The 27,764-nt window shown below is 41.5% G+C and overlaps 2 protein-coding genes across 2 annotated transcripts in view; both read right to left on the bottom strand.

Annotated features, from left to right (window-relative positions):
- Nucleotides 1-218: 218 nt before the first annotated feature.
- On the bottom strand, nucleotides 219-2,406 carry si:ch211-246m6.4 (basic helix-loop-helix transcription factor scleraxis). Its single transcript, XM_046059782.1, has 2 exons — nucleotides 1,698-2,406; nucleotides 219-254 (listed from the first exon to the last, which is right to left on the bottom strand). The coding sequence occupies exons 1-2, from the start codon at nucleotides 2,319-2,321 to the stop codon at nucleotides 219-221; spliced, it is 660 nt and encodes a 219-aa protein (XP_045915738.1). The 5' UTR covers nucleotides 2,322-2,406.
- A 3,577-nt stretch (nucleotides 2,407-5,983) lies between these two features.
- Nucleotides 5,984-27,764, bottom strand: part of si:ch211-246m6.5 (von Willebrand factor D and EGF domain-containing protein) — a 36,553-nt gene continuing 14,772 nt past the window's right edge. The window contains exons 13-32 of the mRNA XM_046048814.1: nucleotides 27,252-27,388; nucleotides 26,995-27,156; nucleotides 26,803-26,907; nucleotides 25,530-25,644; nucleotides 22,371-22,633; nucleotides 21,826-22,045; nucleotides 21,514-21,651; nucleotides 17,989-18,468; nucleotides 17,450-17,620; nucleotides 14,823-15,686; nucleotides 13,352-13,447; nucleotides 13,162-13,257; nucleotides 12,983-13,078; nucleotides 12,765-12,860; nucleotides 12,589-12,684; nucleotides 12,356-12,451; nucleotides 11,840-11,935; nucleotides 7,952-8,047; nucleotides 7,665-7,762; nucleotides 5,984-6,921 (exon numbers count right to left, since the gene is read on the bottom strand). Coding sequence (XP_045904770.1) covers nucleotides 6,901-6,921; nucleotides 7,665-7,762; nucleotides 7,952-8,047; nucleotides 11,840-11,935; nucleotides 12,356-12,451; nucleotides 12,589-12,684; nucleotides 12,765-12,860; nucleotides 12,983-13,078; nucleotides 13,162-13,257; nucleotides 13,352-13,447; nucleotides 14,823-15,686; nucleotides 17,450-17,620; nucleotides 17,989-18,468; nucleotides 21,514-21,651; nucleotides 21,826-22,045; nucleotides 22,371-22,633; nucleotides 25,530-25,644; nucleotides 26,803-26,907; nucleotides 26,995-27,156; nucleotides 27,252-27,388 — 3,542 coding nt within the window. The 3' untranslated portion in view covers nucleotides 5,984-6,900. The remainder of the gene's footprint in view (nucleotides 6,922-7,664; nucleotides 7,763-7,951; nucleotides 8,048-11,839; nucleotides 11,936-12,355; nucleotides 12,452-12,588; nucleotides 12,685-12,764; nucleotides 12,861-12,982; nucleotides 13,079-13,161; nucleotides 13,258-13,351; nucleotides 13,448-14,822; nucleotides 15,687-17,449; nucleotides 17,621-17,988; nucleotides 18,469-21,513; nucleotides 21,652-21,825; nucleotides 22,046-22,370; nucleotides 22,634-25,529; nucleotides 25,645-26,802; nucleotides 26,908-26,994; nucleotides 27,157-27,251; nucleotides 27,389-27,764) is intronic.

A 27,764-nucleotide genomic window follows, 5' to 3' on the forward strand; every position in this document is an offset into this window, starting at 1 on the left:
AGAAGCACACGAACGTGAACAGAAAGTGCTTTTCAGTGCTCATTCTGTCTGGTCTAATCCAAAAATAAAATACATTTATATGTATGTATATACATATATATATATATATATATATATACACATATATACACAAAGTCCTACTGGTGCGTTTTTACGCCTCGTGTCTCCATGTAAACAACATCAAGGTGGACTCCTTGTCTGTCCGGAGCCGCTTTGCTTCACACAGCAGCTGTGTGCTTCCCTCCATCTCTGAGCTGTGGAGGCAAAGAAAGACATGTTTTTACCACAAACGCAGTTCAGTGAAAGCACCACATTTATCCTAATAACACTTCTCACATCCCCCCCAATTTCAGTTATTTACTGACTTATTTTGTTGTAATATTTAAAGTGTAGCCTATGATATATTTTTTATGGTTAACTGTAGGGCTGACCCTGAATAGTCGACGATTCGATGCTTCGATAGGCGGAGCCTGATTCGACTGTCAATCTCACAGTTTCGCAGTGAAACAAGGATCATGCCATTTTGGCGATATGGGGGTGCTCAACATCTGATTTTACATAGAACTACCAGTTTTCTCCCAATAAGTTAATATACAGCCTATTACAATATACATTTCAACGTTTAATGCTGTAACTAAATATGTAAAAAGAATTAAACTTTCAATAGCCTAAAGTGCATGAATAAATCCAAAATTGTAACCCTAACGCTTGGTCGTCAGTGCGCATGTGTATGCGGTGTGTGCAGTGGCAGTGGAGGAACACTTGCTGAAGAGACTAAGGTATAACTTCACGGTGTTGTGCCGAGTTGTCCGCACCGCGTGGGACTTTCGGATAATTTATCACCATTGATGAACCACATAAAGAATATTTTATCGTTTTTAAATAGCCGGCTACTTGAAGTAGACCCGCGGGGAACCGCGACGCGCATGCAATTGTCGGCAGCAGTAGGCTAATGCACGTAAAAGTCTGTACAAGACCGTTGAATGACTGGCGAGAGAGAGATAAGGGTCTTCAAAAAGCCTCAGTTTAGCTGTAAATTTACAGTGTAAGTTGAATGAAAGGGGAACTGCAGCTTCTCAAGCGGAGCTACCGTGTGTAACCCCCCACCCCGCTTGCAATCGCTGCGCACAAAAACACACACATGACTCGACTATCAGTCCACTATAGGCAGGACTTGACGATTCTGATTCGGCTAGCCTATGTAGATCCTTAGCCCTAGTTAACTGATATTTACAACTCACTTTGGAGATCACCTGGCAACTCACAAGTAAAAGAAACATTCTACCTAAAACTGTTCTTTTAGGAAGCAACACTGAGTTTAGATTCCATCTACAGAAGAGGATCAAGCATCCCAGTCAAGTATTTACACGTAGGCCTATTTTAATCCTTTGAAGGCAGCTTGTTTTCATTTTGTGTTGTCAATCACTCGAGAAACAGGTGCCACTCTGGTCAACAGAAATCATCCCTAAACTCTGCAAACTCAGCACCAAAAATTCTGTTTTCAGTATGCAGAGGATGCGACCTGCGCAGGTGGCATCATCTGCTCTACTTTCAAAAATATCATCCTGGATGGAGAGACTTTGGAACACATTGTGGGTCTGCGGAAAACTCGGCACCGGAGCAATCCTGGAGACTTATTATTAGCCTATTTGCTAATAGGTTTTTCCAGGTAAAACCAGGTGTAAATGGCCACTCACCAGTTTCCTCTGGTTTCCGAGGCAGAAAGTGCAGATGGGGCGCAGGGAGGCCGCGTTGAGGGCGGCGGGGCCGTGCAGGATGCTTTGGTAGCGGATGCAGGGCTGTCCGTCCCGGCAGTCCTCCCCCAGCAGCAGCACGTTGGCCAGGTGGTGGATGTAGCTGGAGGCCAGGCGCAGCGTCTCTATCTTGGAGAGCTTCCTGTCTGCGGGCTCTGTGGGGATGAGTGTGCGGAGCGCTGTGAAGGCCGTGTTCACGCTGTGCGTCCTGTCCCGTTCCCGCGCGTTGGCCGCCTGTCTCTGTTGGCTCACCCCGGAAAGATGCGCGTCTCCACCGGCTCTCCCGACTCTGCTGCGTCTCCGCGTTCTCCTCCGCCTTGTCGTGCCGCCCCGGGAACCATCTCCGTCCGTGGCCTCCTCCCCCGCCGCCTCCCCCGGCTCTCTGCGGGGGCTGCAGCCGCCGGTGGACTTCCCGTCGGAGCTGTCGCTGCCGCTGTCCAGGTCGTCTAGGTCGGAGGTGTAGCCGTCGGGCTGCGCAGCGCGCTCGCTTCCTGTGGACTTCATCCTGCCACTGCTCGGGTCTGACTGGAGCTGCTGGGGCCGTGCGCGCGGGCGGCGGCTGCACATCACTTTATCCTGAGGGTGAAAATAGCACCGGGGGGCCGAGCAGCTGCCGCCGATCCGGTGACCGAGGGGGTTTGAGCCGTGTAGCCCCCCGGCGGATAGGCATACCATTTCTAATGAATGACGGCTGCTTTCTGGGTCGCCAGCTCACCGAGGAGAAAGGAAGACAGGTGGAGCCTAAAGAAAGGGGAGGAGGGGGCACCTGTTGCGGTCTGGAGGATACGGGTTTAAATTAGGCTCGACCGATATGGGTCAAAGCCGATATCGGCAATTTCAGATAATAAAAAAAGATGATTTGTGTATAAATTAGTGTTTAAATTTTTTTTTTCAAAGCAATCAAACAAATAAGGAAGAAACAATAAGCTATTAAACATGTTTCGGTCATTCAGGGTCAGAAGTTCGGGATCATACTGATAGGCCCCTATAGCCCCTATAGCTTCAGAAAATTAAGAAGCCTATGCCAACATATCATGCTTCACCGTTCATACATAGGCTAATGCAGTGTGTTTAATACACAATTGGCTTACTCTAAAAGTTTAAATAAAATTAATAAAAAATGATCATTTATTTCAATTTCATTAGCGCAGAACATATAAAAAAAAAAACAGAAATCCCTTACATCTGTGATTCATGTCCTCATCACTAAAATTCTCCACACTGGAATTAGAGAGGTGAAATGATTGTAGCAAGGTGACCTGGACTCAGGAAAACTCTGCTGTCCTCAACTAAACAATTCATTCACAATGAATGGCCATAAAGACACTTCTGTTCACAGTGAGCTGAGAAATAACACAGAAGTAAACAGTAAAATGGTTAAAGAAAAGAAAATGTTTTGCGTTTGCTTTCGTGTCCTTGTACCGAGATGACTTTGATCTGAATTAACCAACTACAGGCCCACTATGTGCCTGGTGATACATTTTGGGCCCTGACATATCAGTGTGAACCCCATGGACGTGAGCAGATGATGAAATTTACGTCACGTGGACCCTCGCAGCTAAGCGAACACACAAAATATTATTTCAGCTTTAAAACCAGTGTAGTCTCACATACACACCGTAGGTTACTAATGACTAACATTTGCGTGTGTCTTGCCTGTTGGCAACCAGGGCGGAGGATAACCTTGCTGCCTTGGCCGGCGGCTCTGTGCTCCCATTGAGTGAACAGTCCAGGTGTACCCCTCCTGTCGGTTCTGTCTGTGCCCACCAGGATGGACACACTCGCCCCCTCCCCTCCTCCTGCTCCTCCACCTTTGCCCAGTGCCATCTTTGGGGGTGGATATAAATATCTCTGAACGGACGATCACTTGTGTGTGTTGCTGTGGAAGCTTGGAGCAACCTTCAGTCTTGTAAATCTATGTGGCGATAATAAAACATTTTACTCTGCTGTTTTAAACACCAAACTGTGGATTTCATGAGCAATTTTAATGCATTTCTGTGCATTTTTATATTTTTGACATTATTACTATTGCCACCAGAGGGCAGTTAACACCCAGTGATCATTTATAGAAGGTTTTTGTTTATTTCTGTCAATCTCCAGCCTCTAGTCTTTTTTCCAATAAGAATGCAACTAAAACACAAGATATGCAATAATTTCTAGAGGTCAAAGGTCACCATCTTGCAGGATTGAGCTTGCAACAGGAGGTCAAGAGCCAGTAAGTATGAGAGATTTAGCAGCATATACACTCACCGGCCACCTTATTAAGTACACTTGTTCAATTGCTTGTTAACACAAATAGCTAATCAGCAGAAGACCACACCGGGTGCCACTCCTGTCAGCTAAGAGCAGGAAACTGAGGCTCCCAATTCACGCAGGCTCACCAAAATTGGACAATAGAAGATTGAAAAGCGTTGGCTGGTCAGAAAAGTCTCAACTTCAGATGTGACATTCAGATGGTTGGGTCACAATTTGGCGTAATCAACATGAAAGCATGGATCCATCCTGCCTTCTATCAACGGTTCAGGCTGCTGGTGGTAGTGTAATGGTGTGGGGTATATTAGCTCACTTTGGGCCCCATAGTACCAACTGAGCATCGTTTAAATGCGACAGCCTACTTGAGTACTGTTGCTGACCATGTCCATCCCTTTATGACACAGTGTACCCATCTTCTGATGTTTACTTCCAGCAGGATAATACACCATGTCACAAAGCTCAGATCATCTCAAACTGGTTTCTTGGACATGACAATGAGTTCACTGTACTCCACTGGCCTCCACAGTCAGCAGATCTCAATCCAATAGAGCACCTTTGCGATGTGGTGGAACGGGAGATTCATATCATGGATATGCAGCCGACAAATCTGCAGCAAGTGTGTGATGCCATCATGTCAATATGGACCAAAGTCTCTGAGGAATGTTTCAAACACCTTGTTGAAAGTATGCCACAAAGAATTAAGGCAGTTCTGAAGACAAAGGGGGGTCCAACCCGGTAAGCAAGGTGTACCTAATAAAGTGGCCACTAAGTGTATGTTCGTTAAATCTCAAAAGAAAATTATTTTAAGAACATTCATGGCCCTGATTATAAATTATGTTCTAGCAAACTGCCAAATAATTGCACGGGGGATTAGAGTGATGGCAACAAATATCAACAGAGGGCCGACTGCGGTCTTAACAAGCCATCTAGCTTTTATCCTAATCAGTTGTAAAAAAAAAAAGAAAAAAAAGAAAAGAAACAAAAGTAAACTGGGTCTTTAGTTTTTGGCCGTGCATCGGCAGGAGTCAGGGAGAGCCTGGCAGAGAGGAATCCTAATTGGTGCAGAGCTAATGCAGCCTCATTAATCTTTTAATCCTTATTTCCTCTCTGCCCCGCTGACTGACCTGCTGGCCGTGAACTTGTCTGGCCCCTGCAGCAAAGTCAAATGCTGCCGACTCCGAAAAACCTGAGAAACATCAGCAAACTAGCATCTTAGCATTATCTCTCATGCAGCACTAATAAAGAACAGCTAATATCATGAAATAAAAATGTTATAAATCATTTTGAACATTGTGTGATTGCTTCATCATATTTTCTTTTATTAAATCTATTCTTGTAGATTTAACACATCTTCTGGTGGCCATGTTGGAAGTGTCTATGAACAGCTGTTAACATTATGGGTACAAGGAAATGGATGCAGTACTTAAAACCATGTGGAGAAATGAAAGGTAAGAAGCCACAATGTGTCTGATACTGTTAGGAACCAAACATGGAATGTGTTAGTGTTATCTTACCTGTAATGAGTGCTTTTCCATTCTGACACTGATCACATCTGTACATGATCAATACATGGCAGATGGCAAGCTCTGCTTGATTAAGGTCCATCATGTAGCCGATGCTGTGTCCCGTGCCATGTCACATCAAGAATCTACAACTGTATGATCATCTGACCATAGCACCAGACACAGTGACCACTAAATGTTGTAGTCTCAAACTGGAACTTAAAAAGAACAAAAATTTCAGATTTTACCGCGAAGCTTCATACTCAGCAACCTAGCAGATTATTAATGGTCATACGATCCATCCTTCCTTTTACAAAATAAATTACTTTAAGCTACCCTCCCTACCTTAAAAGAAATATGAAGAACTCGATACCTTAAAAAGGCCTTTATTTGTTTTCTTACAAAACAACCAATAAACTAGCTTTAATAAGAAGTAACATTGATTATACAGTGATGAAGATATATACAACAAGAAATATGCAACAATATAAAACAGAGAAATAAATAAATACTCATACAGAGGTTTGGGTTTGTAGAATCTGAACATGGTGACATTTACAGTAAAAACTCTGTCCAGGAGAAGAAGGTTCCCACTGTAGCTTTTAAATGATCAGCCTGGCCACTGAATGAAACAGTTGCTTGGAAAGAACATTAAGTTTATGTTTCATGCTTTTTTTGGGATACTAAATTGTGAAATTAAGGTAATTATTTCCTGTCTGCAGAATGCATATGTAGCATTGTGGAAGTTAACAACTAGGTTTTTATATCTGTCCATAAAGTACAACAACAAGCCAGCATCCCATTAGCTTAGCTAGCTTAGCACAAAGACTGGAAGCTGGGGGAAGCTCCATGAAAAAATCTGCTCCAAAGCTGCGGTATTTATTTTTATGTTCTTGCAGTTTGGGAGTGTTTCTTGATAAAGAACCACCACATCTCAATGGTCCAGTTTTCATACAGTCGGTTTACATGCACCCAAGAAACCAGGTTACTCAGAGAGATCAGGTTACGCAGATTTTCTCCATGTCATTTCAATCTACCTGGCAACAACTGTGATGTTGTGCAGAGTTGCAGGACAAACAAATAAATGGTATTTTGTCAATAAATATCTGCAGTTGTGTAAGAGCTTTTGTTTTTAGATATGTATCAAGTTGCTACATAAACATATTTTCCCCCTGCTTCCAGTTTTTTTGTTGCTAAGAATGGCTCAGTACTGGATGCACAAAGATTAAACTGATCCAGAGTCAGAACTTACTCTGCTCTGTTTCCAAGTGGAGAGAGTTCAGACACTTGGCTTTTATTTTGATGATGGTGTGTGCTGATGGCTATGGATCACCTGAAGGCTTTACTGGTGCTGATTGAACTCCAGCTGTTCGGTGGGTTGTAAGTGGGTCTCAGCCTTGGGCAATAGGGAGCTGAAAAAAACAAGAACATGAGGTTGTATAATGATTTACATACATAACCTATGTTTTCAGTAACACATCTTCATATCATCTTTTTTCTGGACTCATCTGCTCCAGCTGAAAAGCTAGAGAGGTCCACTGATTTGTTCACCACTTGGGTCCAGACTGAAATATCTCAACATTTTCTCGATGGGTTGGCACAAAACTTTATACAGACATTCATGGTTGCCAGAAGATGTATCCTAACGACTTTAATGATCCTCTGACTTTTCCTCTAGAACCACCTTTAGGGTGACAACTTTTGAATTGTCATGAAATTCGGTACACACATTCATGTTCCCCTCTGGATGAACAGGGGACTTTCATGATCTTCTGACCTTTTGATCTTGGTCCATCTTTGGGTCAAATTTTTATTTGTCCAATCTGCCTCAGCTGTACTTTGTAATTAGTGCTAAGTTGCAAATCTTAGCGTGCTAAGATGCTAAGTTATGGGAGTTGACATGCTAACCATTACACCTGCTTAGCATCAGTATGTTAGAATTGCCATTGTGTGTTGCTGAGCACGTTGGCGTTAGCATTTAGCCACAACTTGTTTCAGACCTGTGGAGTGAAATCCTGAACGGAAGACTAAACAAGTCTAGAAAGCAGGAGCATTGCCAGATTTTATTTGGTTTCTCATTTAAAGTGATTGAAGGTTGTTGGAATGCCCTGGACACTTTACTTTAAAATAATGCTGCATGTTCAGTGCGTCTTACCCTTCTGGAGCAAAGAGAACCTGAGTATCCACTCCGGCAGGCGCAGACGTTTGGTTGGACACAGCGACTGCCATAAAGACACTTCTGTTCACAGTGAGCTGAGAAATAACACAGAAGCAAACAGTAAGTCAGAAGACACAGTAATAATTATAATAATATGAATCTGGCACAAGAATACATTTAGTTAGTCAAGTTTTCCATGGCCATGGTATATTTTACCTGGCAACCGAGCTGATGTTAAGAGGAGATGAAGTGCAGTCTGTACACAATTTGGTTGGGATACTCACGGATCTGACACATCATGCCTTGCCACCCTGGAGCGCAGTGGCAGGTGTTGGCTTCCACACATTCCCCTCCATTCAGACACTTCTGCAGACAGCTGGCTGAGAGGCAACTTAACATTAGAGCTGCACTCAAGTCACAGAAATTAAAACTGAAAGACTTAACTTGCAACTGGCTTAGGAGGAGTTGTGACTTGACTTGGGACATGTCTCCACCAAAAGAATTAAAAGCAACTCTGTGTAACATTATAGTGCCACAGCTTCATAAATCCACACTTATGATCTAGTATTTATATATTTGTATGCTGGTTTGAGAATCCCAGTTTAGAAGAGAAGGTATGTAATGAGCCACAGAACAAGAAGTCACACAACCAACAACAACAATGGAGGCTAAAAGAAATGCACTGAAAACCAAATGTTTCAAAACAAAGTAAAGATCAGTGTTGAACAAGATGTGGAGACTTTACAGAGGCCTCATGATAGACCACAGGCCATCTCGATGAGTGTCAACTAATGATGAAGGAAAGCGGGCCTAACAACGAAGGAGGAGTCCTTTGGAAATAAAAACTGGAAGTTTGAGTTTCAACAGATAATCTGTGGTTAACCCCCTCTTTTCTCTGAGGTTTGGAGGTCTTTTAGGTAATATGTATATAACCGTTTCAGTGTCTCACTGAGAAGTCTGAAGGTCAGCCCCATAAAACACTGCAGACGTTAGAGCTGATGGTTTCCATATGGGAAGCACCTTTTTGGGAACATCTGTCAGCAGAGGTTAGAGACACTGGACAGTCTCACCGTACTGCTTCTGCTGCAGTTTGGTGAGTTTTACAGAAAGATGATGAAACGTTCTCACGTACTATTATGATAGGCTGACTGTGAGGTCAAACCCCCTCTCCTGACTCCAGGTCAGTTTCTGATATTAAATCCATTTGGGATTTTGGTAACACTTTCTATGAAGGTCATCGCTATAATGACTTATGCATATATTTATAACACGATATAATGCGTCCATAAGACATTATAACAGTTGTTATAATCACTTACAAACATGCATTAGGCGCTATAGCAAAGTTGATAACGTATTATGACCTTTTGATTTAATGTTTTATAACTAATAGTAATACCAGTTTATATCAATGTGCGGCAAGAATCTCCGACCATGTTCCATAACACATTATAACCACCGACTCTGCCTCGTTATAAATACACTTCAGTCACAATATAGAATTAGTTATATAAAATGCAATAATAGCTTATAGTAATGTTTAAAGTTATATAGCATGTCTTTGTTTGTTTTAAGTAAAGTGTTAAAATGTCCATCCCTGTATAATATATTACAGGTGGACATAATACCATATGAACTAATTATAAGACCTTATAACACGTAATTGTTTGCTTTAAGTAAAGTGACACACATTTTGCGCAGGACAGGGTATATTCAGGAATCTTGAAGTAAAATTCAATACCTTTTCAAGACTTTTTCAATATCTTAAGTCTGCCGCGCCACTTTGAGCTAACCGATTAAATCAGCCACACACCTTTAAAAGGGCCATTTTTGAGTTTTTAAAAGGAATTTAAATATATTTATAACATATTTATTGCCTATATGTCATCAGGTTGTAATGCCACCTAATAATTGAGGCATTCACCAACGTTCTCAGTTGCCTATAACAGCCCGTAATGGCCAACTGTTTTCTATGTGAAGGACTGGTCAGATTTCCTGCGAAAAGCCACCGTCTTACATAGGGTATGACGTTTATGTACACAACATTACAGCAAATCATGTGAAACACAGTGTAATTTTGTGTTTTAGTTGGTTTAAACTAGATAATGTGAGCTTGCCTGCAATGATACGTGTGATAACTTTAATCGACCACTTGATCAATACAACAAAATTCAAACAGGCCAGGGGTGAACAAAGATGAAGAGAATAAACTGAGTGATGAATAACGTAAGTAGTGTAGGCGGTGTAGCACAGGCACAACCTGGAGGAGAAACTAAATGACTAATGTCTAAATGACTGTATTAGTATAATATTATAACATTAAATTAAAAGTATATTGTTAATGTAATAGTAAACTTTTAAGTTTGATATTAATATATTCATTATGTTACTATATTCAGTATAATTTCATATAATAGTATATAACTTACCACTAGTATAATATTAATTCAAATTACAGCTGTTTCAGTTTGGGGTTGTTTTTTATTCATTAACTTTGTGCAAGAAAAATGCTCTAGGCTACATGATAGTCTCCAACCTTGATTTTGGGCAGGCTACTAACTCGTTAATAATCATAACCGTTTATGCAGAACATTGAGTTCAACATTTATAAAGTTTGTTGCAGCACATCAAACTTTTTTTTAAATCCCGCTCCATCCAGGCTGTCATTGATCTGTTCACAAAAAGTGACACTGATGAGAGCATCGGCTTTATGAAAAGTTGAATGTGTTTCAATAAAAGGCACCAATTTAGCTAAATAGCCAGCAAACGTTAGCCAAACCCACCCGCTCCTTGAATTTGCCCTGTTGTCTTCTGTCTTATCGATACAGCTGCTGGTGGCGCATCTCGCTCTTGTTTTTCAGGAACGGGGCTGTTCAAGTGGCCACAGAACGACCGGCCAACCGGGTTAATCTCGTTACTCCTGATCACCACTCCGACTAAAACAGGATTTTCACATTGAAAAAAATATCTTCAAAATTTAATACCTTGTTAAAAAGCGATTAAGACTTTTTAATACTTTTTAATGGCCTTAATTTTCGCAAAATTGATTTATCACCTTTTAAGACTTTTTAAGACCCCGTGGACACCCTGCAGGAACAACTTTTATTTATGTTTCTTCACTTTATGAACAATCTGTATGCATTTTGAACATTTTGCAGTTTAGCACAACAACATAATTACATCAAGAAAACTCATTGTCAGGGTGGTGAGAGATCGCTCAAGAGAAGACCTGTTGCCGACCATATAACATCATGTAAGAAGAGGCTCAGATGTTTTCACAGATAAAAGGCGAGCCTATGGACAGGCCCTAAAAGATGCAGTGGACAATTAAAGACAACCACTTCACAAAACGTATCAAAGGACGTTTAAAAGTAATTGAATGGGAATACTGGTTGGGCAGTAGGGGTGGGAATCTTTTGGCACCTCACGACTATTTGATTACGAATCAGAGGGCGGCGATCCATTTTGATGCATCTTTTTTTTTAATGTGATTTCTGGATAATTACTAAGCATTTAATTTGCACATTAAAATCCTAAAGAAACGTCTCCTCAATTGCTTAAAAGGACTAGTTTACATCCCTGATTTACTTTACTAGCCTCAGCTCCTCCTGGTCACCGGTGTCCTTCCTTTAACAATCAGTTGTCAGACTCCTCTGAAAGCTAAAATATAATTTAAATAACAGGATGTACTGTATGTGAACTGGACACCAGTTTAGCTTGAACCTGATGTTCTCATTCCTCCACAAGTTAGGTAGTAATGAGTTACTAATTTAGCTAATGTTACATTGCAGCCAAAAAATAGAACAAAGTGCTTTACGCTTAAGTAATTACCTAAAAGTGAGATTTGCTGTTTATGTCTGTTTTATAGTGTTGTGAGTTGTCCTGTGTTAAGACCCCACCTTCACTATTTTTTTATATTTTATGGATTAAACCATTAAACTGTTTGTTGGCTGGATAGTTTCTGGACAGATGTAAAAGAAACAAGTTTAGATTTTGGGGTGACAGGCTGTGGTGTGACTTTGTACTTGGAGAGAGGGGAAGACAGGCATTCAGAGGTTTTCTGGTGCTCACACTGATGCATCATAGGATTCAGCCAGTTGGCCAGGAGAATGATGCTGTTGTAAATGTAAAGAAGCTGTTATCGGATCAGATTCTTGTGTCACGGCACTTACGTTTATCACATCTCTTTCCTCGCCAACCTGACGGACAATCGCAAACATCTGGACCAACACACCTGCCGCCGTTCATACACATGGGCTCACACACACCTGCAGAGAGAGAGAGAGAGAGATAGAGAGAGAGAGAGAGACAGAGAAAATGTAGCCAACTATTTCCAAGTATGATCTCATATCATGTAGTGATTTGATGACAGAATCATCTCAGATTTGATTTGAAATACCTTGAGTAGCAAATTCAGCTAATTAAATACAATTAAGGAAGAGAATGAGGATAAAAATAAGAGAAGAGAGCAAAGGATGATAAAGAAGGACATCATGATAGATGAAGAAACGGATGAAGAGAATAATGCTTAAGGAATAAGAAGCGAGGACGCAGGAAGAGAGGGAGAAAGACAGAAAGAAGACAATCAGGATTAAAAGTTCATGAAATTTGTGAAATAGTGCCACACAAGAAACAAAGAAGTGGGAAATAAATTGGACAAACAAGTGACGATGAGGATAAAGACTGACTTTTCTCGCATCTCTTCCCGGTGTGTCCTTGCAGACAGGAGCAGACGTTGTTCCTTATACACAGTCCGCCATTCTTACAGGGAGGACGGCACACAGCTGGAGGAGGAAAAAGTGTAGTATAATAAAAATTTCAAATTCAGCCATTGTGATATGTCCCTGACATATCAGTAACTCAATGAATGCTTGAACTACAGATTCACTTGATTGATTAATGGCTGAAGTTGTAGATTTACCAATCTGACACTGTGCACCGTAGAAACCGTGAGGACACTCGCAAATATTTGGACGAACACACCAACCTCCATTCAGGCACACGGGAGAGCATAGGGCTGGAGAGAGAGAGGGGAGCATCAGCGTTGAGAGGTTAGCAGACGCACACACACACACACACACACACACACACACTCACCAGTCTCACAGGATGGTCCGGTCCAGCCCGGCAGACACATGCACTTGTCTGGAGACACACACTGGCCTCTGTTGTGACAGTGACGGCTACACACCACTATGATGCACACCAAAAAAAACTATGTGAGTATTTATCATACTCACATCATAATGGTAAGAGCATTTACCTTTTATGAGCGATTCGGAAAATTAAGTATATCCCAATAACTGTGAACTCACTGGTCTCACATCGAGGTCCAACAAACCCATAAGGACAGGAACAAGTCTGCAGTCCCACACAGGTGCCTCCATTTTCACATGGTAACCTGCACAGAGCTGCAGCCATGCAGTTCAGTTAGGTATATCATTTATAATAGTTCAATCATAAGCCATCTGATATCTGTGAGGTAAAGCTGTACCTTGCTGACAGTTTTCTCCATGAAAACCTCTGAGACAGTGACACACACCCGGAGCAATACAAACACCCCCGTTCATACAATCCGGCTCACAGATTACTAAGAAAGTATGGATATACAAAAAAGGAACAAATAAATACTCAGGGAGAAGTAATAGCTGAAACAATTTGTATAAATTCATTTATTTGTTCACCTGTCTGACAGTCATATCCAGTGTAGCCTGGTTTGCAGCGGCATGTATTGGGCGCAGCGCATTCCATGTTCCTACCACACGTATGTCTGCAAACAGCTTGAAAAACAGAAATGAAACGGCTGTTAAAGCTGCGTACAGCTGTTTCATATCTGTGTCTGGCCTATGAACATGACACAAAGATCAGGGCAAACCATTAATCATTAAATCATCATTTGCTCATTAATTCAAATAGTAGACAATAGGAAATGTATGGGCTTATGACTTTTTAAGATGCATTTTACAGATTTAGTTAAAATAATCTCTCAAGACTTAAAGTGCTAACTTAATGCTAATGAGTGGAACCACCGAGTAAAGTGGTTACTTGATTTTTTAAGAGAAATTTAATCCTGTTCCAGCAAACTTTAGCAAAGATGAATTTGACCTGAAAATTTTGAAGTTGTTTTAATGTATCTTGTATTTGAAAATTGAGTCATTATTTCAGTGGGGTGTGTCATCCCCCTGTTTTTGTACAATACTACACTCCTAGAACTTTCACTGCAGTGTCACTCTCGTGGACTGTTTCCACTCTATGATGGCTTGATATGTTTTAATTTCCTAACTTGAACATGCAACATCCCTTTGTTTTTTGGCTTTGTGAAGAACTCTTTAATTGGACTCTATGGTCTTTACCAAACAACGATATGTTCAGTTCATTGCAGCCAATGAAGTGCTAATGACAAGGAGCGCTCTGAGGCACAAACCCTAGCATGTGTAGGATCAACCTTGTTCAAGTTACTTAAGGATAAGAAATTTGTCAAAGGTGATCCTGTCTGTCTGCTTTGAGTTTTGCTGTCTTGATCCTTGTTTTGGCTGTTAGTTTGAATTCTCTGCCTGTTTTGTAGTTTATAAGATTATGATTCTGTTTCAGTTACTGTGGTTTCTGTATCTATCGTGCTGGTCTTTGTTCTGTTCTTTGTCTGTCTGCACTGGGTATGAACCTCGGTATGTCATTAAGTTATGTTTATGCTACTCGGTCTGGTCCTATCTGCTCTGTGTCTTGTTGTAAGGTTAGTCTATGTCTCCCTGATTCTCCTGATTGGTGTCATCTGCTTGCCTGTGTTTGTGTTCTGCCTGGTTACCCTATCTGTTCCACTTTCTTTGCTCCCGCCCTGCTCGTGTGCCTGTGTGTAGAAATGGTTGTCATTTGAGTTCTGTCTTGTCGGATCATCGTAGCTTGTTTGTGCTCTGTCATGTCATGTCGAGTGCTGTCCTGCCCTCCCTGTGTTTCTGTGCCTTGCCTGAATTCTATGCCAGTTGGATTGTTTTGTCTGTTTTTGGATTCTGTTTTTGTTGAAGGTCTCTTTGTGTTTGGACTCCATGACTGCACATAAGCCTGTGAGCCCAAAACCTGTTTGTTTACTCAGCAACCCTGACAGTTCCAGATAATTCTTATTATCATCAGACAAGTATTGAAGAGCCTGTCAAGCCTTACCTCGACATGCTCGTCCATCTCCAGTGTATCCTACAGGACACCTCCCACAGCGGAAACCTCCATCCATTACTGGTTCACACACGACACCAGAAAAACATGGCCAGTCGGCGCATGTCGTCACGTGTTTGTTGGCTGTTGTACCATTCCTATTCTCTGGCTGGATGGAGGTAGCTCTTTGCAGCAGCGAGCTGTTGTAGACTGTTTTTCCCGGCGTTGTGAAGGTCAATGCTGGGACCTCCGGTGGCATCTCTGGGCCTTCGGATCCAGGCTCAGCCTCATCTCCATCTGCGGAGAACTCTGATTCAGACAGCGAGTAAGACAGAGCGGTAAAGGCCGCTGTAAGTGGGAGGACAGGTCTTGGTGGGGTCCAGGGTTTGACTTGGGTGGATGCCAGATGGTTGAGCTGGGGCTGCGTAGTCTGTTTGAACTGCGTCTCTTTGCCAGACTCACTGGACAGGTGTGGAGCAAGGAGTGTTATCATGGAAGGTTTGCCACCAGTCAGTGCTCCTTCAGGCTGCTGGGAGATGGTCATGCTAGATCTGACATTTGTCCTGTCATCAGATCTGAGGTTGGCCCTCTGGCGGGTGATGTGAGTGACATGGAGGGCGCTCACTGATGTTCTGGGAACATCTCTTGCAGCAACAGTGACCGCCTCTCTCCTCCCCGTGCCGCCTCCCCTCCCTGAAGCAGGAACCTGGCGTTGTGTGTTATCTCGGTTTGCACTAGTGACAGACAGGGATAGGTGTTTGATACCGTGCCTGGTGGGCAGGCTGGGCAGGTGGATCTGGGAGACTTTGCTGCTGCTTCCCTGCGGGGATCGGCTAGCCTTGCCTACCTGCTGCTGCTGAGAAAGGTGATTGGATGCTGAGGAAAGAAAAGAGGTGACATCAGTGAATAAGACAAATTTACACATTCCCCGAAGTAGTTATTGTCTAGTCATAGCTTAGCCACAGTAACTAACCAGCAGGCCTGTCAAGCTTTGGATTTGTTCAGGCGCTAAAGTGCTGGGTTTGGGACTGTAGGAGCAATGGTGGGTCTGAAAAGAGTTTGGAAGGTGTTCTTTTTATCATGCCTAAAATCAAACCCACAACAGCAAATGTTTAAGGAATGGAGTAAACAGTGCATTTGTATGCTTTAATGTAAACTGCAAATGTTAGCATATCAGGATACCCTGCTACCCATAGTACTAAACCAACATAACTCCTAAGGCTAAGGAGCATTTCATACTCTATTGTAGGGAAACTTTATTTGCTCTGTCCTGCTTAGATTTGGGAAAATTTACACAAAAGCAACCCCAACCAAATTCATTGTCTGAGATAGTTACTCCGTTCACCAAAGACTCATCATAATAATTCTAGAACACAGACTTATTACTTTTACACTGTAATACAAGAACAATGATATTTCTCATTTCCATGTCTGTTATATCAACTGCTGACGGTGCTGACTTTTTACTTGAGACATGTATTTTCAGCCTGAAGTGCAGATTTTAAACCCCAAGATTCTTGATTCCAGTCAACTGGAGACAATAAACAAGTGAGCCAGAGAGCCAGTCAGCCAGTGTTTTCACCTAACTCATGGAGCTAACATTAGCTTAATTAGCTAGCTAGTGACAGCGGAACAAATCTGCTAGTGACATGTCATTTCAGCCGGCAATTCAACTACTGCTGGTTAGAAATGAGATACCTGTCTAAATGTATTTTTCAATTTTGAGTGGTAAGTCTGGGCGACGGGTGTAGCAGGTCACTTAAGAGGCACATTGAGCTCTATGGTATGGAAATTCTCAAATACAGTCAATTGTAATAATTGCAATGGAAATCTGTTTAAATTATGGAATGTTGCTGAAAAAGACAGCGCAATCGGTCCTTGGTGAAATAAAATTTTAAGTGATTTTTTTACTGGCACTGATTTCATTAGAACTCTTCAGAACAGCCTTGCAACTGATTTAAGCGATTCATGTCTTGTTGTAGGCCGACTGACAGATCTGCATAAACACTTTGTGACTTTCCAGACAAACACGAACCATAGTAAAAGGATTTAAGTTGGAATGAAACTGTCTCTTGTGAGTTGATAGGACCCTCTGCTCTCATCATGAAAAGTTCTTCTGTTGAAACTCTGCGGCCAGGCGCTGACTCACAAGCAAAGTACATACAGTGGTTATTACATCCAGGCAGTCAGTAACCATTTAAATTGATTTATCTGCTGCAATAAATGACATTCCTTCCAACCAAGAAAAACACATAAAACAACATCAGGGAAACCAGAACATCACAAGAACTAATTAAAAGATCTTTAAAGTAGTCCACAATGTTTTGAGCGATTTCATATTAGTGACCGATGTTTTCATCAAATTCAGGATATTTTTTATCCCAGATCAACAACACAGAAAAGTGTCTTTAAGCATAGTCGTGTATGTTTATATTCATGTATGCATTCATTTATTTTCCTTCATACTTTCTTTTATGGATACCTCAATGGAGATGTCACTTTGCCCAATAGTGGACTCTTCAATACATGTTTCAGGTTTAGAAGAGTTTGAAATCGATGAAAGGCAACTAGGTGTCAGAGCTGCAGGTCCATTGGTTACAAAACTGCAAAATTAAATATTAAGAAAAAAAATCCCTTACCTGCCTTGGCGTTCTTCATGCAGATGCGGCCGTTGCCATAAAGGCCAGGCGGGCAACGGCCGCAGACGTAGCCGACATGTGGCGGCCTGTGGTTGATGCATTGAACCCCGGGAAAGCAGGGCCTACTGGCACACGTAGCCGACACATTCACAGCCGGAGACTGGCCAGATCCTGAGAGACACAAACTGTGTTAAGTAATCCATATTAGCTGAAACATAATCATGGCAGCCAAGCGGAGTAGGGCCCTCTAAGCATTTATTATCTCACATTGTTCTAGGTGTTTTCTTTCAGTCCACAAGTCAGTCTTCACACAGTAATGTAATTTTTAGGTAGTAGAAGTTCAAGTATCCCCATGTACCAAAGCTCTACTAATTAACATGTCATGGAGCTTCCAAATATAATCTTCTCTTTACGGTTTACTGATCCTTATTTTCCTATTTTTCTCTAGAAATCACCTTGGGTAAAGTAGAGTGCACAACTAAATGTTTCTGTATAAAGAAATACAGTTGATAGAGATTTATTGGATACGGTGGGCTTACCTGAAGCTGGTCTGCCATTTCCCTGTGGTTGAGTTGTAGTGGATGTTTTGGCACTGACTTTGGGCTGATCAGGATTAACTTGGTCCGGCGTAATTCCTGAGATGTTCCCGAAAGTGCCTGTGTTAGTTGTGGATGTGTTAAATTTAATCCCTTGACCTTTTTTCAAAGCATCGGTCCTTGTTTGAGACACGATTGGTGTAATTGTTGTGATGCTCTTGTTAGTTTCTGCCTTAGTAAGGGCTGGGTTCAGGCTTATTCCTGGAATCCACCCCCAAGTGGTGGTCTTAGTTTGTGATCGGTAGGGGTCAATCCTGGGAATTGTCTTCCCCACCTCAGCCCTCATCTGCGGGGAGCTACCACTTGAGATCTTCCGGAAAGGGTCTGTCTTTATTTTGGGTGGTTGCAGCGGAACATCTGGTATCTTGTATACACTTGTACGAGGAGCAGATGTGGGAGAGACAAGAACTGTCCTGATGGCTGCTGTATGAAGAAAGACAGATTATATTTTGAATTGCCGCATAACGCCTTTACTGATTGTCTTATCCACAATTTCTACCTATTCAATTTCTAGATCACCCACGTTGCAGTGAACCAATAGCAAAAAGGTGAAGCATCGAAGAGTATACTGTAGCCTGTAACAAACAAAACAAACACAGTAAAGGAATACGAGTGCAATAAAAAAAACACCTGGAAGGGTCAAAAGGTTGTTTTTAATAAGAAAGACGCCCGATAAGAGACTTTGTGGAAAGATCTCAATGAGGCATAATTACCACTCACAGCCCTATCAACACATTTACAAGCCATGAGCATAGCAGGAAACCCTCAGTGATTGATGACGACAGACTGCAGGCGTGCCTCAGACACAACAGCAACCAGACTCTGATGTATTCTGAACCAGCACAGCCCACATTTCTTGCTTCAATCTAATAAAACAGTGGCAGATTACATCGTCATGAAATCTTAGAGTCCAGTTTCGCTTCTCGCTTCTCCGACATCTTGACTCTTGTAACTAAACTTTTCTCATCTATATGAACTTACTAGAGGTGAATTTACCCTTGCTTGGTTGATTCGTCAAATGCCAGTTGATTAGTTGGATGTTGAAGGGTTTTAGAGTGTTTATTTTCATCTGATCTTGAAGGAAACTACCTCAGCAGTTTTTGTGGTTTGTGAGAGACATGTGCTGTGTATTACTATGTAGTTCTAGTTGTCATGACCAGTACATGATTTGCTCTTCTTTGTTCTTAGTAGTGGTCGACTGTTTTTAAATGCCCGACACCAATATTTAGAGAGCTTATATAATGCTGATATCAAAACATTGAAAGTTATGTGTACTTCCATTATTCCACAGAGTACAATCTGATATGAATGCAGGTAATGCAGGTATTGGCCCATGTCGATTATCTCAAATAATCGGCCTGATCAATCTGTCATACCTTGGTCTTTGATTATTCCATCTAGGTGGATGTTTCTAATCTTATTGTTGCTGTTGTTGGTTTCCTATATTCAGTTTGAGATATTTGCTTGTGATTAAGCACTGAACTAAACAAGGAGGCAAAATAAGCAAACCAAAGTCCCTTTGCTCATAGGGCTGACAAGTAAGCCGTTAAACAAAGGGGATGAGGAAATCCAAGGATCTGTCCTCATGAGTCCAGTTTTACAAAGTTCTATAAAAATGACAAACAACACATTACTGACAGTAATTTATGCTGTATGCTTTGCTGTGAGCCAATTTTCCATTAGGGACAATAATGTCTTGAAACATACACCTTGGTTTGAGTTTTAGTCTGTTTAGATGCCGGGTTCTGAGGTTCTTTGATTACTCAAAGAAGAAAATGCAATTTTAAAAAAGCCACAACTCAGTTGACATTTAGAAAGTCCCAATGTAAAAGAAAACACTATAGATAATTTGCTAACGTTATTCAGTCCAGGCTGCGATGGACTGGCGACCTGTCCTGGATGTACCCTGCCTTTCGCCCAATGTCAGCTGGGATTGGCTCCAGCCCCCCGCGACCCTGTATACGCGGTTGACGATGGATGGATGGATGGATGGATGGATATTCAGTCCAGGTTTGTTTTAAAGCCATGGATTACAAACTTTAAATACACCTGTGGCACCAAGCTGCTCAAAACAAAATGATTTCACTAAAATGATTCAACCTTTTCACTCTTAGGCTGTAGACAAAGCTCTGCATTTATCTCAACTCTCAATGTGTTGCCTTTAATGCTAAGATGCCCACCTTGTTGAACTTTTGCGCACTGTTGCAACGACAGCCAATCTCAAACTTTATTCTCTATGTCAACCTGGCCACCTCAAATAAGCATTATGTGTTTGCTGGTAGAATAAATGTAGAATAACTGAATATATAATGGAGGAGCCGATTAGCGGTTAGCATTGAAAAGTCCGCAGAAAAAACACCCCTTTCTCACTTACCATTGACTGACAGTTTGTTCAGATACAAATAAAGGCAACTTTTATCAAGCCAATTTATCAAGCCTTTCTACAAATTACTAGCTGCTGTGTTCACTGTGAAGCAGCTGCAGGTTTGCAACAGCAGGAGCTCACAGCATTATGAATTTAGTATACAATTAGTGATGTGTTTATTGTGTGAACTGACATCTGTACACATGCTTGTACACAAAAACGTTTGAGCGATTGAAACTTAGCTGGAAGCAGGCAAAAAAAAAACTGTGGCAGTGTTTTCAAAGCATTAACTCCAGTTAGCATTGCTAAAATGCAAAGTAAGCACATGGAGGGAGGCAACGGTTTCATCCATCTGGTTTCCATGCAGCACAAGTAGTGCATCCCTGCTGTGTGTTACTCAGAGACGCATAGCTGCAATGATCAAATTCACATTCACAGTCTGGGCAGTTAGCTGATGCTCCAAAGTGATTTACAGAGCAAGCTTTAAATGTTTGGGGTTGCATGCAAATAATCACAAAGAATGTTGGAACCAAGATCATAGCTTCCAAGAAATGGTCATATAAAGAAGTGTTGGGAAATTAATAAATAGATTGTTTCATAATGTGAGACCTTTGAACTCACAAACAGTGTACAGTATCTGATAAACTCATGTTATGCCAGTTAATGAGATCCAGATTTGAGGGTAGTAGCCATGTCATCGTGTGTAGGGGTTTATGCACACTGTAAGAAGTTCTAGGAGAAGTTATTTCATCATGATAAATTGTTATTTTTGTAAAAAAAAACAAAGTGAAACTATTTGTTAAGACGGACATTTTTGCTGTGTAATTTTACCAATCTTTTTTATCAGTGAGGTCAGTGAAATTTTCTCATTTTAGTCACACAATGCAATGATCAGGCTTTGGCAAACCTGTACCTGAATATCTCTTAAAAGAGAACATAATAACCCATGCTTTTTAGGTATGGAACTGGTTCTCCACAGCAAATTGTAAATATGGTCTTAGCAGAATTATCTCACCAGCTGTCCTGATAAAAATAAGTAATAATTAAAATGCCTCAAGCATGGCATAACACACCTTACAAATGCACAGTATGCTCATGCTTACCTGTACATGTTGTCCCATTTCCCAGCATGCCCTTGGGGCATGGGCCACAGCCATAGGAGCCAAAGCTGTTGAAGCACTGGACTCCTGTGAAACAAGGCTTCCTTTCACACTCATTGATATCTTCCATGCATGTGACACCTGCCAAAAAGACACACGCAGGAAATTGTTTCTGCTATCACAAACCATAACTGCTATTAATCTTATACACCAACAAACAAATGACACCAGAGGGGGCAGACAGAATTAAACAGAACCTGCTTTTTGTGAGTTTTTAAAATGAAGCCATTACAAGGACTTTCATTGAATTCTTACCTCTCAGCCCTGCAGGGCACTCACACCTGTACCCGCTGGCTGTGTTAATGCACTTGCCGACTGTGCATGGGGCTGACAAACATTCGTCAACATCCTCCTTGCAGAGGTCACCCTGCGTACCCTCAGGACATACACACAGGTACTTCCCACTGCCAGCAGGGAAATTGACATCCGTCACACATGTACCTCCACTGTGACACCCACACGGCACCACATCAATCTGTATTACAGATGGAAAAGAGAGACACTACTGAGGCATATTCTGTTTGTTATTGCTATACTGTATGTATAATATTTAACAATCATATCACATATGATCTTTAAATGAACAGGTATGAAGTGCCCAAGACATCACGTGGACTGCGATAATCAAACTGTTGACCTACATGTCTACATGCCTTTTGATAATTAAACTCAAATTGGAATATTCCACATCTTGTTCAGCTCCGTTCTTCTGCTTTCACTTTTTGTCGTGTCTCTTTTCCCTTACTCTCTTTTCTCTATTTCTTATATCTCTGCTCTCTCCTCGCCTTCTCCAACTCTACCTCCACGGTGAAGGTGCTTTGGGCGTTGCACTCGTCTGACAGTGTGAAACGGACAGAGTGCCTCGATTGACGTCCCTCCTCTATAGGAACCCTCCAGATAAGGAGGCCAGCAGGGGAGAGGACAGCCCCCTTTGGCCCCTCCTCCTGCTGGAAGAGGAGTGCCGAGCCCTCTGGGTCTGATGCTGCAAACTGGAAAACAAAGTTCTCCCCAGAAAATGTCCGCAGGTTGCTTTGAGGTTGGTGGAAGGCTGGCGGCTCATTGACTGAAGACAGAGGAGGAAAAACTTAAGAAACAAACTAAAGCAGAGTGTAAAAATAGATTTATGCAATTTATATGCAGTTATCTTCCAAAGTAGCTCTGTGTACATTACAAATACTACATGCTTTGCAGGTATTTACAACTAACCAATAACATCATTAGCTCTTTTGGTTATAGTTATTCCCACCAATTTATTTACTGTTACATTTACAGCGACACGTCTTTGTGTTTTTATCAAGAATCTGCTTCCTGTCCTGAAATAAAACTCTTTATAGGTGAGCTTGCTTTGGAAAAACATCCCTCCAGGCTGTTCCTGGAAAAAGTCATTGTAAACACACATGTCCACGGCTGGAGGGGTTTCCAGCTTTTCTTTCCAAGTGGAGCTCTCAAAGGCCATTTCAACAAGATCATGTAGCGGCCACTACTGAGATCATGCTTTCCCCATGGATGTTTAAAAGAAAGAAAGCAATGATAATCCCGGGAAACGCCTGCTCAGCATGTCATTTGTTAAGAAACTGACAAGAGAATGCTCGTTGATTAATAGGATTAATACTATTATTGAGTTCCTTAAACCAACGGTCTAGAAATAAGCAAAAAGTTTGGCAATGTGGTGAGATAACTCCACGTATCCAAATAACTTTTCAAGAATTAGACATTCTTGAAAAATCTATTAGAATTACCGCCCTAAGAAAATTGAACGTGAGACAAATTGAGGTGTTAAGTTGATCATTTGTTGCTATCTGCTATCAGCTATCACAGCCTCACTATTACAGCTGACTTGTGGGTTGTTGAGTGTAAGGAAGGATGATTGTTAGTCTATGTAGCTGTAGCAACCAACCACGTGATTTACTCCCTCTTCTCCCTTCCCCTCTCTCTCTCTGAGATGTTAAGCGACAGGTCAGGGCTTGCTGGGAGACTTAAACCTCTGCTCCTTTGATCTGCTAATGGTGACAAATGTGAACACAGTTGGACAGCTACCACAATGACAGACTACCACGACTGCCACTGCACAATTATAAAGTAAGATAAATACTGTTTTCCCTGTTATTAACCATTAGTGGGCTGCAAGCACGTCCAATCTTTTAGTCAGTTTGGGAATTGAATAAATACCAGCTGTTACAAGTTCGGCTATCCGGGTTATCCAACTTGTCATATCAATAATTTTAAAGTGACAAGTTTGTGCAAAACCAGTCGAGGTATTCCACACCAAACTGGAAAAAACATTTCTTTAAGCACCTGGCTTTGTAATCCGTGTATAGTTCGTTCTTTCATTATTTTGTTTCAAAACCAAATCGGAAAAAAACAAAAAAACAAGTTGTTAAGTTTCTAATAACAGTTTCTAGTAACAGACAAATGGAAAAGCAGGAAACAAAAAAACAGACATCTGTTTTGTTTTTCTGTTTTAAACCCATAACTGAAAACAAAGGAGCTGCGTTTTGTTCTTTCTTTGACCGGTGTTGTATCCCTACTGGTTTTCAAACTAACTGGCTGCTGTAGGGGAGAGCGGGGCACAACCTACACGTGCGCCTGTTGTTTGCAACAGCAGTGGTTTGCGTCGGGCTATGGTCTATGGTCGGGCTTCATCCAACCAGGCAGAATGATCACCGACCGTCCGCAGCGCACCAGGTCGCTCCCACGACCTCCTCTCCCTCGCCCTGTACAATCCAGCGCCCCGCTCCTTAACCAGTAGACCTAAGATGCGTTGTGTTGCCAGTGGAACCGGCGCACTGGACAGTCAGTGGTTGTTCCCTCTGGCTGGATGAAGTTCAATGCTCCTGTTTTACGCATTGCCTAATCCATGTGCCTACTGCAGCTGGAGGCTCTCCGCAGCGCCACGGAACTTTCTAAATTCTTCCATCTCAGAAGAAAATAAAGGTCAGCGCCAGTACTGCTGGTGGAAACAGTGTAGAGAAGCTGAACGAAAATTACCTGAACCTTTTAATCCGTGTATGATTTGTTAATACACAGCTCGCCGATTTAACTAATAACAGTTCATGTTTGATGTGTACCACTGGATGTACTCACAACTATCACTGAATTAATTTGATATTGAAGAAATCTTACAAACTAAACGGTGAGCCTCCTGTTTTTCTAACTAAAAACCCACCTATGTTGATGTTCAAGCTCATCTTAATTACATTCAGGCGTCGCCCTCGCCCAAGTGCTGCATCTGCTGCAGGTTTATTAAGTAAATGCTCCGTATTTGTAAAGCGCCTTTCTAGTCTTTTTCGACCACTCAAAGCGCTTTTACACTACATCTGCATTCACCAGTCATACACATTCATACACTGAGCCTAAGTGCTCAAACAGAAACTAACATTCACACTCATTCATACACTCATTCCCCTGGTGGAACAGCCGCCAGGGGCAAATCGGGGTTCAGTATCTTGCCCAAGGACACTTCAACACGCAACCAGGGGAAGCCAGGGATTGAAGGCCCACCTTCCGATTAACGGCCAACCTGCTCTACCTCCTGGGCCACAGCCGCCCCGTTTATTAAGTGTAACACACAAAGCTACACTAATCAAACACATTAAATATCAAAATCAATATTTTTCCGTTTTGTTTTTAAAACAGAAAAACAAAAAACGATTGTCTGTTTTTTGGTTTTCTGTTTATCTTTTTATCTGTTTTGGTTTTAAAACGTAAAAACGACTTGGTTTTTTGGTTTTCCTGATTTGGTTTTGAAACAAAATAATGACAAAATGAGCCATACAGGGATTCTGCACAGGGACATTTTCATGTTGAAACAAGAAAGGGCCCTAAACAAACTTATTGCCCTATTGTCTAAAACATTATTATATGTTGGATCACTAATCACTTCATTGAAAGTGGTCATCTTGATGATGGTTGTGAATTGAATAAAAGGTTGTTCTCTTTTCTTGTTCTCTTGTTTGTACCTTGGTTCACAGACCAGGTGAATTTGGAGGTAGCCGGGTCGCAGAGGAGGCAAGGGCTGCTGGGATTAGAGTCTCCCTCTGTGAAACACATCCCGTCAATATTGCATGTCCTTTCCTGGCAACCAGAGACAGAGAGCGAAAATGGAAAAGGTTTGATTGTGTACTCTTATTTACAGTGTAAAATTTTTAGGCTTTCAGAAAACACATTATAAACACATTTTTTCAAGCTGTTTGTTTTTCTTTTGTGGTGTTCTCTGGAGATGCCAGGTGTGTAACAGGACATTGTGCTCTAAATACACATCATTTCAATTAAATTTAGTTCAGCTTTGGCAAGCTCATGCAAAACTCTGTGTCTTTCTGCAAATGTGTGAGTGCGCAAGTGTTCACTCCAGGTTGTTTGTAAGGTTACATGTTGTGTTGTCTCCATTCCCATAAAAAACAGTTCCAGTAACAACATACCTTTCTTTTCTTTTTTTTTATTAATGTTTGGTTTTTAAATAGCCAGCTGTTGGGAGCATGGGAAATCACACTGTTTCTGGTTTAGTCATTCAACCTGCTATAAGCTGTTCACAGCGTAGCTGCTGCAGCCCTAACAGAACATATAAAACGCTTCACCACACTTTTCCGCTAAGCACCTACTGAATCACATCTGTCTCCTAAATCTGTTTCCTGTACCCAAATAAACAAATAAGAGACAGTCAAAGTTTTCTTAACCAGTGACCTGTTATAGTCATTTGAATGATGGCCATCCTCCTTAAAAAGCAAGAAGTTGTGGTGGTGGAAGGTCATACAAAGTCTGACTTTCTAACTAAACAGTTTTAACCACGAGGAGGATCTTTTCCTCACCTCAACCAAATACCTTGAGTCTCCCAAACGTGGAAAAAGGTACTGCAGCTATGACTTCATATGGGTCATTTTGAAATTCACTAACAAATTAACTTTATTAAGGTACAAGGACTTGTTGTTGCATTGGAATTTAGGTGTATGGTATAGGGTATAAGGTGCAAATATTTTCCATGTAGCGGTCAAGCCTTTAGCAGAAATATATTATTATTATTTCATTTTCATTGGAAGGATATTTTTGTGACTTCCATCTACTTAGATTTTAATAATCATGCAGTTTTTTCAAAAGTTTTGTTTTTTACTGTAGTGGTGTCATGGTGTCCTGGGCTTGAAAAATACATTAAATCAATCAGTTAATGTTCGGAGTCTTCAGAGGAGAGGAACAGCTTGACTATGAGAAAAACCCTGTTCACTTTTGTATGTGAGTTACCTTTAACTTACAAAGTCCTGAGCGCGATGCCTCGCAGACCTGGCAAACGCCATCATAGATTGTCACCACCTTGGCCTGGCTGTACTGTGAGCCATCATTGGTCACCTGGGACAGGAAAAAGGGGCTCTGAAAAATGCCTCTGTCAAACCCCTCCAACAAACAACAAAAACAGGTTAGTTTCAGAGACATTACCTTAATCTCCCAGCGTGCGTATGGTTTGTCATCCATCATAAAGTCTTCTGTATTGACGGCTGTGTTGCTCAGAGATGGTACAGTGCAGTCTAAAGCCTTAGAACTGAGGAAGGTGGCTTTTGTTCTCTGTTTTTCCCCTGGAACCCAAAATCCGTTCATGTACTGTGGAGGCACATCAACACAATTCAGAGGAAATATCTGGGGAAAAAAAACACTTTCAGCTTGAAGACCTGACCTTTGACCTTGCCTTTCCTCACCTTCAGTCTAGTGGCATGGCAGCTGAGGTCGGGAGAGTCGATAAAGCCGAGGCCAAACACTCGAATGTTGCGACAGTTGAAGGCTCGGATGTCACATAGTCCACCATTCTCCAAATCTGTTAACTCTACTGGCTGGCCTATCCAAGGAGAGATTATTGTTTGCTTATGAGTAAATTACATGCCAATCAAAAGACAGAATATAGTTATTTCGGCAGCTAATTAAAATAGAGATTCGTATGATCTGTTAACATACCACTCTTGGACATCAAGCTTACTAGCTAATTATCTCTACATAGTAATCGATGTAAAGCTTTTCTAATCTGACTTCAACATAAGGTAAAAATAGATGTAGTATTCTGATGGTGATTCTACAGCTGTACACTGTGGCAGTGCTTGAAGTGGAAAAAAATAGACGCCGGTACTCTCCACACTTTCATTTGTTATTTGACATTTGTTGTTGCTGTTTTTCAAAAAAAATTTAACAAAAGCTTTCAAAAAGTGATGGAGACATTC

Source organism: Micropterus dolomieu, linkage group LG01 (assembly GCF_021292245.1).
Source record: "Micropterus dolomieu isolate WLL.071019.BEF.003 ecotype Adirondacks linkage group LG01, ASM2129224v1, whole genome shotgun sequence".
NCBI lineage: Eukaryota > Metazoa > Chordata > Actinopteri > Centrarchiformes > Centrarchidae > Micropterus > Micropterus dolomieu.